Source organism: Dermacentor variabilis, chromosome 4 (genome assembly GCF_050947875.1).
Source record: "Dermacentor variabilis isolate Ectoservices chromosome 4, ASM5094787v1, whole genome shotgun sequence".
Classification (NCBI taxonomy): Eukaryota; Metazoa; Arthropoda; class Arachnida; order Ixodida; family Ixodidae; genus Dermacentor; species Dermacentor variabilis.
Genome location: NC_134571.1, coordinates 134175896 through 134197927, shown reverse-complemented (window position 1 = coordinate 134197927; position 22032 = coordinate 134175896). Strand labels below are relative to the sequence as shown.

General features: G+C 43.4%; 1 protein-coding gene across 1 annotated transcript; it reads right to left on the bottom strand.

Moving 5' to 3' along the window:
- Positions 1-3210: 3210 nt before the first annotated feature.
- LOC142577657 (uncharacterized) lies at positions 3211-8838 on the bottom strand. The gene is made up of 2 exons (XM_075687130.1): positions 8182-8838; positions 3211-3368 (listed from the first exon to the last, which is right to left on the bottom strand). The coding sequence occupies exons 1-2, from the start codon at positions 8819-8821 to the stop codon at positions 3211-3213; spliced, it is 798 nt and encodes a 265-aa protein (XP_075543245.1). The 5' UTR covers positions 8822-8838.
- Between the last annotated feature and the right edge of the window lie 13194 nt (positions 8839-22032).

Genomic DNA, 22032 nt, shown 5'->3' with positions numbered 1-22032 from the left:
TGCTCAGCCTCCCACGCCGCTCACGGTTAGCCTGTCTCGTGGAAATAAATATAATTATGTTATTAATGTTATTAGATATCATAGTTTCGTCGCTGTAACTCATAGGAATTCCGATTGGTTAAGCTATTCATGCATTTAACCTGTTTTAGGTCAACATTATTTTGACATGCTTATGGGAGTTATTTCAAACTAGATTGCTCAGCCAGAGAAAGTACAAGTGAAAGTCTCAACATTTATTCCAATTTGGTATTCCTAAACAGATTATATTGGCAGAATTGTATGCCTGCTTGCATTTCCAGCAATTCGATGTTCAGAGCTGGAAAAACTGATTCCTTTTCTTGCTGTCAAAAGGCTGCTTTAATTCCGCAAGCTATACTTATTCCTTTCGAAAGTGTTAAGCAATGACCTCTAAATTTATCAATGCGTTTTTGTTCCACAAACACAACTAAGTTTTCTTTCTCCCTCTTATTGACAGCCACAGAATGAAACTGTTCACTTTCATAAGTATCAGGATGCAAACATTCTGGGGTTTCTCCTGAGCATTTGTCGGCATCCTATAGTGTGCGTGTTTCTAACAAGCTCTGGTGTTGCAATCGCAGTGATCTACGCATATTCTTATACTGCAACGAACAAATTTATTGAACTTTGTTTTCAAATCTACGATGTGGCCATGCAGTAACGAGACATTAATGAGCAAAATAAAACGGGAGATTCACTGTATTTGTTGGATTTTCTCAAGTGGTCAATGAAATGCTGTTAAAGTGGCTGCGATATATACAATTTGTCTTATTTTCAACAATCCAACATGTCATATTTTCCTAAGTTTGCTTATGCGCTGCATAGGTGACAACCTTAATGTCATGTAAACTTCATGCACTGCACTGTTCACAAAATATACCGCAATGCAAATGACAGTTAATATAGATGCACACTGCGAGACATCAACATAGTAACGTTTGTTGAGCAAGGAATGGTGCGAGGTGCGTGCAGATGAATGAATCACATGTGCTTATGTGTTTATTTATTTATATACCTCGCAGGCTGCAAGGTTGGAGAATTAGGTGAGGGGGAATGAAAAAGTAGTTACAAAAGGAAGAAGGGCACAACACTAAGAAAAAACCAGCAAAAGAAGCAGCAGCAACACAATGCACCAACTAGCCCAACGTGTTTTACTGCCACAAAAATATACAATGCTCAACAAACAATAGCAAAAAATTACTGCCCATGCACCCTGTACTGATGGTAAACCAGCGAAGCTGAAATGTGCGACCCCAGTGTTTATCGCTGGGTTAGTTCCGGTGGTTTATTAAAGTCTTTCTATATTATTGGTTATGTCTGTACTTGTTAATGAAGTTATGCACACGTTTGGCTTGGGTTTATAAGATTGTTTATTTTTAATGCCACACATGGCGCTTCGCATACCCGCCATCATGAAGGGTGCAATGAAAGGTTTAATGTATTAATCCAGCAGGTTCATCAGTCTTTCTTAATTATGTTACGCATTTGTGATATGTAATGCGTTAATCATAGTATTTATCACTCGGTTATGCACTGTAGTTACCAAGTGACACACCGGGGCTGCACATTTGATTTAATTAAATACAGGGACACATGTTGAACCTATTGGGAAGTCGGAGAGAGACTGCTGCATGCGCCGTCTGCTGTGAAAGAGAAACGGCATCACTATCGGTATAGCCAATGGCCCACCACACTTTCTCTTCGAAATAATTGCGACATCATGATCTTGTCTTAACCCCGTCCCCCTCTGTTTCCCTTCCCTGCAATAATACGTAGATTAATGTATATGTTTTAAATGCATAAGCATTTCTATGTCTACCCAACAAGAAATTTCTCCGTCCGTCATGTAAGACGAACGAAATGGCTCACACCCCCCGAAACTATGGCTCATACCCCCACACTAGGGTTTTTTGTGATCGGACCACGGGTGTTTCGCCTAGACATATAAAGCTTCACTGCAAAAAGAATGAGCACCTTTCTGCTAGAGACGAAGACGATCATGAGGCGTACTAGCAAATGAAAGTTTATTGAACGTGCAGAGTAAATGCTGGTTGACAAGCAATAAATCGAAGTTACACAAAAAGCAGATGCAAAAACTGATGTGTGTCCATACAAATTCCAACAGGAAACGCATCCCTCTCTGAAAGTGTAAGAGAGGCCATGCTGACACAAGGTTCTCCCAGTGTCTTTGCATCTACAGCTTCCATAATTTCTCTACCAGCCGTTCTCCACAGTATGCTAGCTTCTTCCTCTACAATGCACTCTCGACATCTGAGCATGCATTGTAGAGGAAGAAGCTAGCATTCTGTGCAGATCGGCTGCCTAGAGAAATTATGGACACTGTAGGTCTAAAAACGCTGGGCGAATATTGTCAGCATGGCCTCCGTTAGAAATTAATGCATTTCCTGTCAGGAAACAGACATTAATTTTTGCTTCTTTCTGTCTATGTTCGGTTTATTGCTTGCCAGCCAGCATTTACTCTGCGTGCACATTAAGCTATTGGTTGTTAGATCATCTAGGTTTCCTGTTCGTCCTATGTGTTCTCTGGTGCAGTTTGCAGCCAGGCTATTCTTTATTGCTTTAGGTTGCAACAAGTCACTTTAGTGGCCCTTATGATGCTTCTGTGTACCTTATAAAATCTTTTATTTGGCCATTGTAGCAAGAATGTATAGTGTGAAGCAGTAAGAACAGGGTACGCTAATTTCTAATTCAAAGGTTTATTGGGAAACAGGAGTGGCCTATAAAGGTTACCAGAAAGTAGTACAGCAATAAAACCTGATAAAAACTAGTGCTTGATGAAACCAAACATCCGCACAAGAACTGGAGAAAATATGTATGAAGATACAAGTCCAGGAAAAAAAACATTGTGATCACCAAGTGCGCATGTGGCTGTCTTCCAAGAAACTAGTTTTTTTTTTATGGCATGGAGCTGGAAGAGTGTGCTTGTATAAGCAAGCTGCCAGCCTGTCTATTGGAATAAGAAGAGTGTTTCTTGAAAGGTGTTGGCAAGCAGGATTGGCAATTGTAATGATTTTTTTCCAGCGCTTGGAATTTTTCTATATTTTCTTTCTGTAGCATTTTTATGTTTGGGTTCAACAAACACCAATTTTTACCTAGCCTTCAAAGATGTATTTTTTTGTAATTTGTGTAACTCGCTCCATTTTTACAATGCACCTTACTGAAAGTTAGTTCTCATCCATCCTTAATGTCATCCTGTTGATACTGCTTTATGCTATGCACCCGTGCAACATTTGTGTGTGCGAGCATGGGCACGCATGGATTTGGATGTGAAATGGTGCCCTTGGGTGGAGGTATCTTTCTTCTCCTGCGCAGCCTGATGAATTCGTTAACTATAGTGCAACAGGAATATGATGGAAAAAAACAAAGTGAACACACAGAGTGCTTCGCTCTTGTCCGTTGTCTGTCTGTTGCGCTTTAGTTAATAATGAATACACACCAACTCGTGCAGTTTTCAGTTCTTATGTCGGGCTTATAAGCCCGCTTGTGTCCTGGAATATCTGCATGGCTATGTACCCTGTAATTTAATTCTTGGCCATGTGCTTGCAAGTCGCGTCTGAATCTCCTGATTTTCCTGACAATCTCTTGTGATGTGCAGGCGCAGACAGTTTCTGGTGAATTCACGCAGGTGTGCAAGGTGTTGTGCAGGGTGTTTTTTGCACTACAAGTACTGCTTTGATTGCTTTTAGATCAGCTTTTCTAGGTGTATGATGACCTGGAATGGTACTCGCTTCTATGGGGCTTAATTTTATGTAGTGCATACTACTGTTACACTGCTATTGCTACATCAGTGTACTATATGTGCCTGATGTTTGCTTGCATCTTCATGATTAGCAACCTCCTCTGTGCGTTGGGCAGTTCAATATAGTCTACTGGCCTAATTGTTTGCCCCCATATTGCACAGTATGGGCCTACTGTGTTTGAAGTTCAGGTGCTCCCGAGGTTGTTTCTGAAGGCAGCGGTAGTCGTATTTGCACCTCATATGCTAGATGGCATAGTATCTTGGGACCAGGTTCTGAGCTCTTGAGGCAAAGAATTTGTGCTGCAGGCTACAACTATCCTCTGTCTAGGTGCTTGTTCGTTTGCTCGTTATCATAGAGGTCTTCAAGCTTGGTAAAGTCGGAAAGACCTGTTATTACCCGATGCCTGTATTCGATGAGTTGTCTTTTTTGTACACTGCTGGTAATTCATAGCGTACAATACCTTGGACGCAAGCACAGCATCTGCGACTTTACATGGTATCCACTCGTCCAACCCCATGGTTTCAAGATTAGTCTTTTCACCAGTTGTAGGATTTGCGTCCATGCATGGCGTAATTGTTTCACCCACGTGCTGGCTCTGCCGTCATGGTCTTACAGTAGCTGAGAATTTGTGGATCTTGACTTGCGGGTACATTTACCCAGCTATGTGGTGCACAATGTGCAATCTGGGATAGTTCTGGATTCTAGCCTTTTTTTCCTACATCGATGTAAGCCGACTTATCAGAAAGCAAGATGCCAGACTGGCCAAGAAAGTCTGCAGTGTTGTCGAGAGCTTGTTGCATCATTCTTGATTTCTGTACAAGATAGCTTTCGCATAGGCTGTAGAAAACCATAGGCTGTAGTACTTCTTGTAGAATGCCTGTGTTGTTGGTGTGGGTGGGCCAAATATACATCCAAACCTCACCTGGAATTTTTTGACTTTTCAGAAAGGTACTGTTTAACTTAAGTGCTCTACCACATTTTTTTTTGCTCATCGTTCCTCTTATTAGACTAGCATGAGGTACTGCTGTTAAAAGCCCCTTCACTCACTTCATCCTTTCACAAGCCGTATTGCACAATGTTCTGCAATAAAGTTTATGCTGCTTACGGCCCATTGTTATCTGCCAGCAGGGCCAACTCTTTCAACAGGTTTTCTTTGTGCTGTGTGCAACGTAGTATGAGCATTCACGTCTTGACATTTATGCATCTGTAGGACCAGCTTCCTGACGGACTACTTGCTATACCTGATTATGCTTATTTGAGCAGTGCTCAAATAAGCATAATCAGGTATACATAGTGTATCAGGCAATACATAGTGATGCAATGAATGTTTACACACTCGACTTATCACGAAAGATGTTTGTTTTACAAGTCTGGCCTTTGCTTTCGATTGGTCTTAGATTCTGCTAAAGCATGGCCCCTATGGAATAGTAGTTGGAAGTTTAAGGGCTTTTTTTTACCTATGACTTCCATCGAAATGAGACTTCCATGGCTGGCAATTCAACCCTTCGCCTTGTGTTAGCAGCAAAATGCTATAGCCACAGTGGCAGGTGAATAAATTGAAGAACAATATTTTTGTCTATAGATTTTTTTGCCTGTATATAAGTAAAACTTGGAATAAGTTTGTCATTGCAAAACAGCAGTCTGTGGTCCTTTATTGAATAAACCACGTATTCTGTATAGTTGCAATGCGCAAATTTGTTCTACAATTCCCGGGTGATATGTTCTTGCACGTAGCATGGTATTTCATTACTTATAAAGATAGTAATCACAGCGCATCTCCTTATATGGGTTCACTCGCTCATATATGTGATCACAAACTTATTAGGAACTGTTATTAGAAACATGTAAGGCATGAATGTTTCTGCACACTTGATCAGCTGTGAACGTGCAAGAACTCCTTGTACTTAAAATTCAAAGTTTCACAGGAAGGGATGCAACTGGCTGACTTCACTACACAGTTTTGATTTACTTTTCTTTAGCGTGTCCTTTTCTACTGTTTTATCCCCACAAGAACAGGCTTTCTGTCTGCATTTCGCATTGTTGCGCGAGTTTTACATGACGGTGGAGGAGGGTACGTTGTCACTGTGCCACTATATGAATCAAATAATTTACTTAATTTACTAGCTGTAGAGTTAATTACCTGAAACAGTTGAAACAAGTAATATATGTAAATACAAAGAGGCAGTTGTTAATACACCTTTCGTTCTGTACAACATTGAATACGCTTTAATATTATCTATTTAAAAAAATTTTTTTCTGCTAAGGTACTCAAGTACATTTACCAGTTTTTATAACCTTTTCTGTGGAGATGTTTCAATAAATTTGTGTTAGTTCTGGTACATGAGAGGCCACATATTTACCGGAGGCATCGGTGCAGTAGTTTTTTCATTAGTTTTTTCTGTGATCTATTTGGTACAGTGTTGTCCGTGCTTTTATGCTACACTTGTACATAAAATGACCCATTCAATTATTTCATCAATAAACACTCCAAGTTAATAAAGTGTAATATTTTCATGTTTGCCCCATTATGAACTTCTGCAATGTGTTCACTTCTGTGACTTGAACACTCAGTAAAAACAATTTCCAGGGTTGCACTATTTATTCATACAACTGCTTACATTTCCTGTCTAGTGCAACCATCGGTATCTGCAATTAGTGGTGCGTTTAAAGTGCAGAGGGCTGCACATACAAAGATCATCCTATCAATTGTGTCTTTGCACTTGATGCTCAATGCAGACTTAAATATTCTGTACGTCTTTGTTCTGTTTATGGCTCGCTCTACATGTATTCGTACTGATGCAATGCGCCGAAACGAGGTGACTTACTGTTCAGAAAGTTGGCCCTTCCCTGAAATATATGATAATTCAGTGTACGTGTTAGTGTTGTACTAGTGCCCTCATTTGTCAACACAGGAAGGAAAATACTTTGAATACACGAATACAAGAAAATTGCAGCACATTAGGGTCCAGACAGCCTGGACTCTTCATAAGGGTATTTTCCCGAATTTTTCTCTTGCTACTGAGCATGGGCAGAAGCCAAGCTTCACTGGTAGGCCAATGGGTTTGCACTGTTGCGCACAGGGAAACTGCGCAGCACCGACTGAGTATTCTCTTCTGCCTTATAACTAGAACAAAATAATGTGTGGAAGCACGGCCCAGAAGAAACGGCATAGGGAAGACAACCTCTACAATGATGCCTTAAAATAGATAATATAACTCAAATAATAGGTCTGCCACCTGGCTTGCAACAAAAGATGTTGACAGAAATTTACCAAGGTGTAATTTCTGGAAAAAAGTCAAGCTACATACCTAATTGTGTATTCAGTTGGTGAAGCTAGTGCGTTAAGCCCAGCATGGAGCTGCACCTCAAATGTAAAGATTTACAACGTTTAAGTGGCAGAACACTCTTACGGTTTAGTTTCAGGGAAAGTATATTGTAGCAATTTCTTCCACCGGATTGTATGTCTGTTATCGATCGTCGCCGAAAAGAACGAAAAAAATGCCATTAGAACAGAATTTCTAATTATCCCGCCCTAAGTTTCCAATTTTTCACTGTAAAATAACCTTGTTTGCATTTTCCGATTGCACAACCACATTTAATGGGAGCTTGCCTTTACCATTGTTGCATCATTCATGGGTTGTTCAACCTTGCTAACAATTGTTGATGCATGAATGCTTCACTTTGCAAATGCATATATCTGAACTTCACATAAGAAAACAGTGAAGGCTCTTGCGGCTAAACAAGTAGGGCTTAGCTGTTCCAGGTGTGTACAACTAGTACAAACCAGGATGACTGTGATAGTAGATAGCACACCAAGCCGTACAATGCCGACAAGAGAGGAGAAAGAAATGACAGGAGTGCAGATTAACAACTCTAGTTTATTGACAGAAACTCGAATAAGTAAGTTTTTACACAACTTTGCGCTATGCAAGATACAATAGAAATGAGTTTTTAGTCTGAGCCCGTGTCGTGTTTCTTTCTCCTCCCTTGTTTATCACGCTATTCTACATCAGTGTGCAGTACCAAACCGACCAGCATTTAGGATCTGTAAGCCTTGCAACGTGGCACTTTACGACTTGCTCATGCAGCTTGCTCATGCAGTTTACAGAGCATATCACTTTTGCGCTTGACAATTTCCAATGGTTATATGGAAGTCATCCCTTTATTGCATGTAACAGACGGACGAACAATTAGTGTACATTCTCTCCCCATTATTTATGCACACAGCCCAATGTAGCATCGGAATAATCACCGAGCGCTGCGATTGGAATTAGGCAACCACAAGTACAATGACCAATAGCAAACCATGCATGTTTGATATTCATGCAAGGTGTAGCACAAAGACAACATGTGTTGCCTACTTTAATAAAATAGGTTAATGAATGGTGGCAGCTTTTCTCACCTTTGGTGAATGCTGTGCCGCTCAATTTGATTCCCTGAGCTTCCAAGTAGGGGTCCAGAGTGAAGCCCCTTTCGGCCATTATCCCATCCGCAGGAACAAGGTATTCCTCGACGCCACTCTGTTTGACAATGAATTTGTCCGAAGCGCGGCCACCAAATGCACGAGAAATGCACATAATAAGGCCATTGAGGGCAATTACCACAAGAAACTTTACAGCATTATGAGCTTTGTATGAACTATAAGTTTGGGCTAGTGGCTTTTGTTTGGTTGGCCTTTCAAGTGCAACCTCTGTGCAGTCGAACATACATGTAGTGGTCTGAAAACCATTTTCTATGAATGCACTTGTCATAGTGCTCTGAATACGAGATCTCGGGAGCCAGATTACAACATATTTCATGATATCTTTAAGTGATTTGAGGACATTCTTGAATATATTGCACACAAAGGATGGTGCAATACACAATATCGAGGCTAGGTATATGTAAAGAAGGCCAAGCCTCAAGCGCATCAGTGTAAGAAGAAGCTGGCGTTCTGTGTGAAATTGTGAAGTCCGCAAAGGTGTCCTCTGCATGCACAATGTTAGCTTCTTAAGTATGTCTTGTGATATACCTGTGTAATATTGTAGGTCGGCTGCAGTCATCTTTTCCGAAAGTGGTGTTCTTGTATTGACCAACTTTAAAGGCGTAGAATATCTGTGATGGACAGTTGTAATATCTTCCCATTGTGTGGCTGCGTCCACTTTGCACTCCTGGGAATAGTTACAGTTCAGATTAACACACAATCTGAATGCAAGAACTAAAATATACCACTTTATAGGAACGTTGGAAGTTTTCTTTATGAAAGACCAACTTGCTGATCAAAGAAATTTGAGCTCACAATGAATAATAGAGGCAGGTACTTAGCAAGAAGTGCAGTAGCGGTTTCATTTAATAATCATCACAGTAAGGCCCCTCACCGGGTTTGGGCATTGCAAACTAACAAGTGCATCATGCAGATCCTGTGGTGGAAATCATGCCTGCAAAGTATTAGACAGCTGCATGGCATGCAAACAGCTGAAACTTCAAAGAGGCAACTGCACGCCCTTCCTCTTGAGGTTGTCCCGCGTACACCCAGCAGTCAAGGAAATACACCTGTGCCTCTACGTAAGATGCATTGCCTGCAATGTTGCGGATTATGCCACGTGACTTCACTAAGTTCAATGTAGAACACGACACTAGGAGTGTGGACCATAGGAAAAAAGAAGGAAGCAGGGCTGGTGATATAACCGTGTCGCAGTCTCTTGGCTCTGGTACCAGAGAAGGCAGCAAAGGAATGTCACTTGCGGACGATAACCTAGGTACAGGAAGAGTCTGCGCTGGCAGAGAAACTTGACTCATGGCATCATGGTAACGGGCTATTTCGTTTTCGCCTCTACTGTAATAATGAACCAATTTGCAAAATTCTTTCGGTAAGGTGCTCCCTAGGGGGTCACTGCCCTACAACGTAGTGAGTATAACCGAAATTCGCAGTGGGGCCTCGTGCGAGGCCCTTTAAGTTTTAAGCAACTAGTTGCAAAGCATGCATAAGGCTGGATTCATTGCGAAAATTTATACAGACAATGCTGGAGCTTGAGACTCAAATTTGCTTTCTCCGTAACTGAATGTTATCCCTATTGCTCACATAATCATCATTATCAGCAGCAGCATATTTTATGTTCATTGCAGGACGAAGGCTTCTCCCTGTGATCTCCATTTAACCCTGTTCTGCGCCAACCGATTCCAAGTAGCACCAACGAACTTTCTAATTTCATTGCCCCACCTAGGGATCTGCCGTCCTCGACTGCGCTTCCCTTCTCTTGGCACATTCCGTAACCATAATGGTCCATCTAACCTACGCATTACATGACCTGGGCAGCTCCATTTCTTTCTCTCAATGTCAATTAGAATATCTGCTATCTCCGTTTGCTCTCTGATCCACACCGCTCTCTTTTGGTTTCTTAACAATATGCTTAACATTATTTGTTCTATCACTCTTTGCATGGTTCTTAACTTGTTCTTTGTCAGTCTCCAAGGTTCTGCCCCACATTTTAGCACTGGTAAAATGCACTGATTGCACACCTTTCTTTTCAACGATAATGGTAAGCTTCTACTCAGGATCTGACGTCTGCCGTATGTGCTCCAACCCATTTTTATTCTTCTGTAAATTTCCTTCTCATGATTAGGGTCTTCTGTGAGTAATTGATTGACCTAGGTAAGCACACTCTTTCACAGACTCTAGAGACTGACTGGCAATCGCGAATTCTTCTTGCATTGCCCGGCTAATAATATAAATAATAATTACCTCTTCACGTGATGCATCTGCATATGTTTTTGATAACAGGGCACCATCACCAGGCTACGTTCTAGGCACCTACAAGTGCGTATTACTGTTATGACAATGTTCTTCAAGGCTGAATTAACTGCTACCTCTTCACATAGTCTATCTCTGGCTGCTTTTGGAAATAGAAGTGTTTTGTCAACAGGAGTTTCAAGTGTCTGCAATTACTGATATGCTACACTGCATTGGTGTTGTATGAGACAACTAATCAAGACAAATATGAACGATGTGAACTTCTCATTTGCTGCTGTCAACTTCTTCCCAAAAGGGGAAAAAAACTGCAATATTTCTATACCGCTATGTATTTTTTTCTTTTTCCGAACATAGAAGTGGGCCCTTCAACAAAACTACCATCCCTTCACTTTTTTCGCCCAGGACATTTATAACCAATAACTGTTACTATCGTTGCGAAAATAACCTAGGGACAATTGCTACTATTGGGAAAATAACCTTGGAAATAGACTTCAGTATACCACGTGTCATTTTCCCAGAAAAACTGCTGCAAGTTCCGCTGTGGTGCAACTCTTTCACCAGATTCAGAATGTAGGTGTAGCTCTCTGCAAGGCAGGAGCTAGGCATTGACATAATGTTTAGCATAGGTTTAAAATGTGGCAAGCACTCATGAATGTGCATTTTGTGTCTCAGTGTTTCTTTTGATCCACTTTCTTTGTATGAAACATTTTGCTCGAAGTGTTATACTCAAGCTATATTAATTTGACCTGCCTGATTGTCACCTAGTGAAGGTTCTACACTTCTACCCGAGACACCATCCAAATGTGACTGCAGATAAAAAAAGATGCATTAGCAATGAAGAGTCTGCTTCGGACTGCTCTTTTTATGTCGAAACGGAGCTTTGCAGCACCAGCTTCATCCTACACATCCGCATTCATGCTGTGGTACAGCATAATGTGAAACCGTAATACAATACCAGTACTTGAAAACCATAGAAAATTACTGATATGCTGGGTAGTTAGAATAACCTTCAGTGCACCTGCAGACGCAGCATAGATGTCAAAAATGGTACATTGTTGAGGCTGAAAGAACCTAGGCAAGGGTAAAAAATATAATTCGATGATATTCTGATATGTTACCCTATTACATTTACAAGGTAGGGAAAAGCTGATATTATGCATTTCTGAACCACAGCGAAAGTGCTCTGAGGTAAAGGTACATGCACCGCTGCGTTTCGAGGGTTGCACGTTGGCTCTCTGTAGCAGTCCTAAATGTTCAGTGCAGGATTAAATAAAAACAAAGAATGTGGACTGACTAAATTACAGTAATAAAGAGCCAATAAGATGAATTTGCAGCAGGCATCACCTTAGAAAATCAACGAAAAAGACGCTAAATGGATTGCCAAGCCTAAGCGGCTTTCTATCACTTCAGAAGACTGTAAATATCTGATAGTTCAAAAAGCTAGCTTTATTCATGTCAATGCTTTTGGATTAATTACGCGCTGCTGTTCATAGACCTCTTCAAATTGTGTTAAGTTCAATAGGATCGATTTTGAGCATACGAAAATTTGTATGAAAACAGGAGTTGGAACCCACAAAATTTTTTAATGTGATGAAATAACGCTTTGCATTGTGACGGTGTACCTATTCTAAGTCACCTGCTGTGGCGCAAGTTGTGATCGCAAATGGCATGGTAACTTGCAAGAGTGATGTAATGGATACAATTTCACAAACTGAAGGCTGCACAACAATATGTAAAAACAGGTGCATTTGTTTTTTTTTCCTAATGCGAGACGACAGAATTAATTTACTTTAACATTGTTTCTTTTGGGCCTTAGGTCAAAGCATAAGTGAAAGAAATGCCTTTCTAGACTAAACGTGTTACAACTGCTAAACAAGCTGTTCCTTTCAGCATGGGCGTGTGCCAGCTGTATAAATTTACAAAAAAAATTCTGGAGTTTTACATAACAAGACAAAAATGTGATTATGAGGCATGCCGTAGTGGGGGACTCCAGATTAATTTAGAACACCTGGGGCTCTTTAATGTGCCTCCATAACTTTGCGACATTCCAATTAATGTAATGTACACAATGGTAGGTGCTATTAAATTACTTGTGTGCATGCTTGCACTGTTGCACATGAGATTACTTACATAATCATGGGTGCGCATGATTCCGGCTGTGCAGACTCGAGTTCATCTCGAGAAAGCTAAGATAAAGAAAAAGATAAAAGAATAGGTGAACGCAAACATCAAGATCACACAGTATAAAACGCGCTGTCAAAAAGAGAATAACGGCTCTAACGCTCTTTTACATCTGGTCATCGAAGTGTAGTAAACAAAAGAGCTCACGCAATAGCAGCATCAGCGACAAAAAAGTTGCTTTATATGTGAGCGCTGTACACGCATGAAAAGATGTCGCGCTCAAAACGAAGCGCAACAATTCTTCATAAACAGACCGGTAAAATAATTTTGACATGTACCCTTCGTCTCTTCGTAGGCACGTAGTCGCCTCTCACTATTCGTCGTCGCCCGACTTGAACCTGCGCAAGATATGGGAGTCACTTGCGATTGTTTCTTCGAGAAGAAGCGTTCTCGCTTGACTAGCTGCAGGTTAAGTAGTGCATACATACCTTCCGCTCATAGCCGAGGCTCCTCATCGGTGTCGGGTTCGTGTCGGTACGTTCACCTGAAACGAAGTGTGCCGAGCATACCCGCAAACTGTCCGACGCTAGGAAGTTCTTCCTGTTAACGCTTGAAATCCACAAACGCCAACGTTCTGGGTCAACAGGAAAACGATGAAACTTGAAGAGTTCACAACCACAAACACGCCATGGCTGTTGATGCACGTCGCACGTTTGTTCCGCCAACAGCTTCCTCTTTTTATAATTATTCGTACAGCCGAAGATAAGGCAGTGGTTCCCCGATGACCTGGTGTTAGCTGGCATGGCATCATTATTCCGCAGGATGCGCTAAAGCAATATAGTGTCCATATTCAAGCAGCAGGACATGCATACTCTGCCTAACGACGCCGATTCGCCCAAGCCAGAAAGGAGGAAAGGCACGTGTTGCCAGACTTTCTTCCTCGCCCGATGAAATGGTCTATAGATGACAGGCGCGAGTAAGAGAGGAAAGGCGACGGGAGTAGCGTCGCATGTGCGCAATTCCCTCTGGAGCTCCCTGGCCGTCGCCACCTTAGGTGCTTCACAGCTGTAATTATCCCTGACTCCCCTCGGAAGCATTGCAGAAACTGCAGCGCTTCCCTTTCTACTAACGTGCGAGGTCAGAGAGGGCGCAGATGCAACTGTAGAGATGAGAAGAAGGAGAGGATGGAGAAGAGGCAGTTTCCATATAAGAGAGGGGAGGGAGGTGACCTGAGAAGGCAACGAAACCCCACTATTATACGACAGCGGTTGCGGGTAAATAGGGTAAGCTTAAGTTCAAGGTACGGCACAATACGTTGCTCCTATTTTTGCAAAATAAACGCCATGCAAATATATCTAGTGAGGAAATTACGCAGGGCGTACAGAACCAGAGCCGCATTAATTAAAGCACACTGCAGGGTCCAGGAGGCAATACGAAAGCTGTCGACCGCAACATCAACACTTTTGTGCCCGTCGCGTTAGCTCTCAGGCTATGGCAATGCTAGCTGAGGTCGTGGATTTGATCCAAATCCCGGCAAACGCATTTCGACGCGGGTGAAATAGAAAGCGCACGTGCAGTTAGATTTTGGTGCACGTTAAAGAAAATCGCGGTGTCAAAATTCAGCCGGAGTCCGCCACTGCGGTTTGCCTCATAATCCGAGTCAGGTTTTGACACGTACAGCCCCATAATACAATTCATGTTTAATACTTCTGCCACAATGCGATGTGCCATATGAGAAAATGGCACACTCAGAGGTTATAATTATCAGAGGAACTCTCTCAGAGGTTATAAAATATGGCGCAGAACAACGCCCTCAAGCACACACCTCTGCTTGTGAGATCTGTGCACTACGCAGACTAACAGCAGTGGTGCACGCAAGGTACTGTTTAACATCAATTCACCACTCGCATGTTAGCCTAAACGTTGAAGGAATTAAGGTTCACCCGTCAAAATCACCGCTAATTATCGTCAATCGAAGCATCCAGCACAGATATTCGCTTACGTCGATTCGTACAGTGTGTGGGATTTCCGTAATTTTTGGACGCAGCACTTTATGACAGAAGACATAACACCTAAATGTAGTTTAGCTACACTATTGAGAGCTTCATGACAATTTGCGTGTCCACGATGCTACTATGTATGCGAGATCCTCTTCTTCCGCTCGCGTCAGCCGCCAATGACGCACCCTCTTCCCGTCTCCTAACGCTTTCCCCTTCGGCGGCTCCCGGGAGACACAAAGAACAGGCTTCAGACAGAGAGCAACCGGAGATGACTTCGGACCTCACTGCGTGCAATGCCCTCAAGTAAATTCTGTTTCATGTTGTGAACGTCATTTATTAGGGCTACCGCGAACCTAACAGAGACGACGAGACAGTGGATTTAGAGCTCACATTGACCTGCACCTGCGCTACGCATTGGCCACGCACGTATCGCGCCGACTGCCGTAGTTTTATTGCACATCGTGGACACCGTGGTTTCGACGCGTCCAGTTTTACTTCGAGACAAACAGCATCCCAAAGCCCAACAAGAAGACGGCACACCTGCTGACGCTGTGCGCTGAGCAGACGCAAGACACTGTCTCCGCCTTGGTGCACTAAGCAGTCCAGCTGAAGTGGCCTACGACGGCCTATTTGTGGCACTTCAGAAGCACTGTTAGCCGAGTCCATCCGAGGTATTCAGCCGAGCTCGTCTGGAACAACGTGAGAAGTTGGAGGGACAGACAGTAAGCTACTGCGTCGCGGCACTAAAGACCCCGGCCGCCGACTGACAATTTCGGGACACTACGCACAACGGGTATTACACCAGCAGCAACCGGGCAGCAAAATGCATCAACAGCATCACCTGCTGATGCAACATTCTTCGCTTGTACATTATTATGTTGCATGACCGATTCGCTTGCAGACTAAGGGGTGATCTCGTAGAAAAGAGACGTTTTGTTGAGAGTGTCCTGGCATTCACAAGGACCTACGACATCGCTGTTTGAGCTAAAAACGGTGTCTAACAGCAACGATATATCCGAAAAAAGATCGAGCCGGTTCACCAGAAGACTCACCAACTTCATCGAGACCGGCTAGGTGCACACAAACCCAAGCCACAACAATGCTGGGTATGCGATGAGCAGCACAGCCCTTAATTACGCAGACACCAAGCAGTTATGTGCAATTTCGTCACAAGGGCGACCATATTGACAAGCCTTGCATCACGGCGAAAAATCAGGTGAAGGGGTCACCGCAGTGACACAAAAATGTGAACGTCCCAAAGACAATAATTCAAGTTGAAATACAGCGCACTCCAACAGCAGCAGCAGCGCTGTACGACATACATAACGTCGTCAACTTCGGCATGCGATCAAAGATCATGATGAACTCTTCTGCTGGCCACCAGCTCATACGTTATGAAGTTGATTCGGGATCAGCATTCAACGCTCATCAGCGAAAATACGTACCGCAAGCCATGGCCACGGAATTCACCAGCACTTTTCGATGAGGACGCAGAAGTGACAATGTGGTGAGAACAAGGTCTCCTGCTTTTAGGCAGTGACTTCGTAGAAGTTGCGTACAACGGCACTATTGCTAAATTGTCTCTCGTGATTCCTAAGGACACTGGATTCAGCCTCTTGGATCAAGTAGTTAGAAACTTATTCGACACTCTCGAGATCGCGGTCTGTGGCATCAACCAGGAAGCAGAGGAAAGTCCAATCATGCGACTAACGCTGGTAGAGCAATGTAAAATTACCAGGTGGTTTTCCGTGGGAAAATTCCTGGACATAAGCTTCCCCCAGAGTCCAGTTCGAAATTTCTCAAGGCCAGACCTATACCGTTAGCCTGACAACCTGACTACGAGAGGGAACTGGACAAATTGGAACAACAGCGTATCATTGAGCCTGTGCAGCATTCAGACTGGGTCACACCACTGGTTGCAGTGAAGTAGGAAAACGAAAGCCTAAGTCTTTGAGGGGACTTCTGCTTCACGGTAAACATAGCAACCAAATCGTCCTCATATCCGCTGCCAACACCGCAGGAACTCTTCAATACACAACGTTGAGGAAAGATTTTCAGTACCCTGGACCTAATCCAACTGTAACAGCAGCTTAAGGTGAGCGAGAAAACTTCAGAAGTGCTCACTATTAACACCAGTAGAGGACAGTAGAAGGTTAAGAGACTAGCATGTCGCGTAGCAGCAGCCCCAGCAATTTTCCAAAAGTACATCGAATCCAGCTTCAAGGAATCCGCGGCCCAACCAGTGAAGAACATGCAGCTTGCCTAGAGGCTGCTCTGGAAAGGCTTGCTAGCGCGAATTGCCGCATGGGCATGATTAACTGTCACTTTGCAGTGCCTGAAGTGAAATCTTTAGGTCACCTGATAGATGCCAAAGGAATTCACACCACTAGCGATGAGGTGTGCGCCATAAGGGAGGCTGCTGATGGTACGCGCTCCAACGAACAAGCAGGAGCTACAATCCTTTCTTGGAATCCTAACGGTCTACCACCGATTTCCAGAGCAACGTTGGCCAACTACCTTTTCAACCTGCTGAAAAACGACGTTCTCTGGAATTTGTCGCCACACAATCAGAAAAGCATTTGAAACTTTGAAAGAGCTGCTCCGTGACAGTATAGTGCTCCGGCACTACCACGAGACATTGCCCTTACTCTTGGCATGTGACGAGTCACCCTACGGCATGGGCGCAGTTCTCTCACAAAAAGACCATCAAGGGAGAGAGGTAGCAATCGCGTTCGCGCCCCGCGCGGTATCATCTGTAGAGTGTAATTATTCTCAGCTCGATCGTGAAGCAGCCCGTTGGCCATCGTCAATGGTGCTACGCATTTTTACAGTATATTGGGGGCAGACATGCGGCAATTCTAACTGATCACATGCCGCTTTTGTGCATCCTGGGCTCCCAGAAGCAGATTGCACAGACGCTGTAGCCCCGTACGACCCGAAGGGGCATTAAAGTGTTGGCGTACGAATATGACCTCGTGTACTGCCCTGGACGCGAGCACCAAAACGCCGACGTGCTGAGCCGCCTACCCCTCAGCGAAACCACTGGGCACTTGCCTCAAGTTGACTATGTGTTCATGTTCGAAACGATTCGAGGGCCTCCACCAACAGCCGGCATGGTCGAAACGGCCACACAAGATGACCCGACGATGTCGAAGTTGTAGAAAGCTCTATAGAAAGACAGCGTTCAAAAACTCAAAGAAGATAACTTCAACGCTTTTGAGCAGAGAGCTACGGAGTTGAGCTCTCATCGTGGTTGCATCACGCTGGGATCACGAGTTGTCCTTCCAGACTCAGTACGCACACGAGCCACGGCTCTGATCCACGCAAGACGCAGATGCCTGGTCGCAATGAAGAAGTGCGTCCGAAACTACTTGTGGTGGCCGGGAAGAGACAAGGATATTGAGACGCTTGCGGCAAAGTGCACAGCTTGCCGAACCAATCAACGCGCTCCGCCAGAAGTCTTAGTTCCGGATTGAGATAGACCGGACGAATTGACGGGTCCACATTTCTGGTGGTTGTGAATGCCTACAGTAAATGGGTAATTAGGTAAATTAGGTAACCAATAGCAAACTCAAACTTTTCCCTTCGGTTATATTCTCCCAATTTCAGAGTACAGGGGAGGCGTGCAGAGAATAGGATATATTGAAGACAACGGAAGACATATTTGGCCGAGGTTTGCCCTGTTTTTATTCCACCAGGACTTGTTCACACTACACTGTAGAAACCTCGCCTCTGGTGAGCTTGCGCTATCCAACACAAGGACGAAGAAAAATTTATCTGAATAAGAGTATCCTTACGCTGACTTCCGCACGTAACTCTCCTTTAAGGAAATACACTGATCTGATCCAATTACAGCATACAGTGGCGAAACTGTGAAATGGTGGAAACAATGAAGTGTAAGTTTAACATCTAGGTCAGCAGTGTGGCACATGACGAGGTAGCAGTGTTTGCTTTGGCAGTTAATCTTGCTCGCTATTTTACCAAATATTCGATGACGTTTCTTAACCGCCCCATACCACTAGATAGGCGGTAGAAAAATACGCACTGAATTAATGAAGATGGCACGACTTTGATCACTTTTTGGCGTTTAAACCCTCCTGCTGTCATTAATGGACATCGTAAAAGAAACTTGCAGTTTAGGGCGATTCGCACATAGCGCCGCGGAATTACTGCTTTCCGCCTTTTCTCGTGATTTGTGAGCACTTTGAATGCGTGTTTATTTTAAGAACTTTGATAACCCACGTTCAGATTGCATAATATGGGAGCAATTTCCACCTGCTTGTCTTTAAGCCACGCAAGTAATGACACATTTTCCCACTGTCGCATTGTAACAGTCAAATCCCGCCTTTCGCTGCAATGCCACTATATATCCATAGCGCTAATCCATACATTAGTGCTGCGAATACCGTCAAATTATTTTTGTAATAAGAATAATGTTCTGCTCTGCAACAAAAGCAAAACGTTTATGCCCAATTGAGCGTGTTACCGATCACGCCGGGTGCGCCGTACAGAAGTAAGCGCTGAATTTATTACACCACTGACAGGGTATACAAACGCGCAACGCTGCAGTTGATCATCAAAAAGAAGAAAAAGACTTGCGAAGTTTCTCTCAATTCTTCACAAACTCATGACCGTCTTCACAGCATACCCACGCCATTATGTGTATGTGTACGCAGTCATGATTCGCAGAAGACTCCATGAGCAATAAATTTTGCTCAAGTTCGTTGTGAGTATTCTAGTGCATCCCGTACAAGAATGTAGAAAAATCTCCTCGACTAGCGGGATTCCATAAACTCGGGCAGAGCAGGTAGACCAGCGGCGTCGAGGCAGCCTTCACGTTTCAAGCAAGCATGCGCAGGGGTAGCGGAGTCCGCAAGCTATCGTCACACGCTAGATTGCACTACTAAGTCTTCTCGGGGCTAATCGCTTGTTTAGCAGACTGTATATAAGAAATTCTCTGACGCTCCGAAAGGCTTTTGCCTTATATCGTCACGCACACTATCACTCATGATTACCTGTGCATCTGCACTTCCTTCTTTGAATAATCGTCTTCCCACTCGTGTGATTCCAATATTTCTTTCCCACAATTTGAAGTAGGATGGTTTTGAATAAGCAAACATAGGAAGCAAGTTTACTTACCAACTTTTGAACAAACTTTTCCTTTTCCGCAACCAATAATCCACGACTTTTTGCCTTTGGGACAGCCATCCTTTGGCACGCAATGGTTTCCAGCAAGATGACAGAGGAAATTAAATTTGAGGGCTGCAAAAGGTTAAAAAACATTATGATCACCGAGCAAAATCTTTCCGGGTAATGCTTTAGAAAAAACACCCTTGTTAATGAATGCTTCAATGTAGTTTCCTAATATTCTTACCCAGCAGATGCAGCTAAGAAAGTAGTTTATTTATGTCCTTGGTCTGCGAGCTGAATTAAGCACGGCACTGGTATGGAGTGACGCCGCCGAAGTGTTTATATAAACATCCTCTTGAATATATAGGGTGTCCCAGCTAACTCTAGCCAAGCTGTATAACGAAAAAGAAATATTGACGAAACATGGCGCAAGACACGATTTTAACCCCTATGTTGTTCGGTCCCCAGAGGTCTGGGGATCTAACACCGCAATTCTGGTGAGGAAATTGTATTTTGCACAGCCCTTCTTCAACTGCCTCTTTCCGTTCATGAGCGTGGCTAAAATTATCTCGGAAAATCTGTAGAATTTATTTTGAGAATAACAGCCAGATGCACAAATTTCCCATAAAAAATAGATTAACCATAATAAGATGAAAGAAGGGCAATCGACGAGCTCCATCTTTGTTAATCACGAGACATGGGCATGAATCCCGGTGGTCTGTTTGCCAAGCAGCTCTCTGTGTTCTCTGGCGATGGCGAAGTTCAGAATAAGGCAGCAGCCTGGACGACTACGGTCGCTATCAGCGTAACAGAATAAGCGGGCATGCAAGGTCGCATCTAAAGCCGAAATTATATTGAGAGGAAGTACAGTTTGCGCCTGTCGACAAGAAAAAAGTGATGTTGTCGCTTTTAAGTTATTGAGCGAAGCTACCGACCGATAACATCACAAAAGACAGGGCCACGTTCCTGCTCTGGTGATCAGCGGCAATGTACATCGACAGCATGTCAAGAAGCGGGTAATCGATACTTCATCAAGGTCGTTGCGTGTTTGTGTTCTATCTAGCACGACGAGTAGTGTAAGAGATGGCACTGGAGAGAAAACTGTGAGCGAAAACCGCGAGAAGTACTCGGGATAGCCATATTGAATGTCAACGCCATGTTGAAGAAAGCGTACAACTTCACTTGCTCAGGTCGCCAGAAAGGCTTGAGTGATAGCATACCGTCGGGCGTATTTGGTAACCACAGCGATAGACACACACTCTGCGTAAATAAACAGGAGAAAAGGGCCGAGTGATTTGAAAAATAACCTAATGACAGCACTCGTATGGTATATCAAGAGACTGAAGAGGACAATCAGGTTAGATGGACGGCCTTTTCGAGTTCTAGCATAGTTTGAAAAATAATTGTGGTGAAGTATGACGCATGAAATATTAATTAAGGTAAACTGAGAAATCCAGCAGATTGTAGCAATTGTTACAAAGGAAGCCCATACGGTTTTTTCGAAAGAAAAAAGCCTCGCCATTGAAGAAAAATTCATTCTGAGATACTGTGGCCGACGCAAGCGCCAGGCAGCTGTTAGGCGATTGCACGCATAAGCGAGATGTCTGGTGGTCAGTCGTTACAGGGTGATCCGGGTCTGAAGTTTTGGACGCTGACTCCATCACAATAAATGCGATGCACACTACGGTGTCATTCTTCGACGGCTCGTACCGATTGTTGCGCAATGAGGATGGGAACAAATTGTCTCACGTGCCGAATGTCACCTTCCTCGAACTGACAACATTCCTTACCCATCGTAGTTACTTAGTGGCTATGATGTTCGGCTGCTAAGCACGAGGTCGCAGGATGGAATCCCTGCCACGGCAGCCATATTTCTATGGGTGTGAAATGCGAAAACACCCGTGTACTTAGGTTTAAGCGCAGGTTAAAGAATCCCAAGTGGTCCAAATTATCCGGAGTCCCCCACTACGGCGTGCCTCATAATGAGATCGGGGTTTTGGCACGTAAAACCCCATAATATATTATTTAACATTCCTTAAGCATGCCCTTGACAGTCACACCATCCTCAATGCAAGTAAGTGTGAGGAGTTGTGCGCGAGGTTTTTTTGTGTAGCCTTTATGGCGTTCAATATATGCTATTCTACATTGCTGCTATATTATAAAGGCCGAGCGGCAACATGGTAGACAATATGGAGAACAGACAAATTCTGCATACATTAATGCAAAATAATTTTAAATAGTGGTCCATAGAGTAGCAAACTGGACTCAGTCT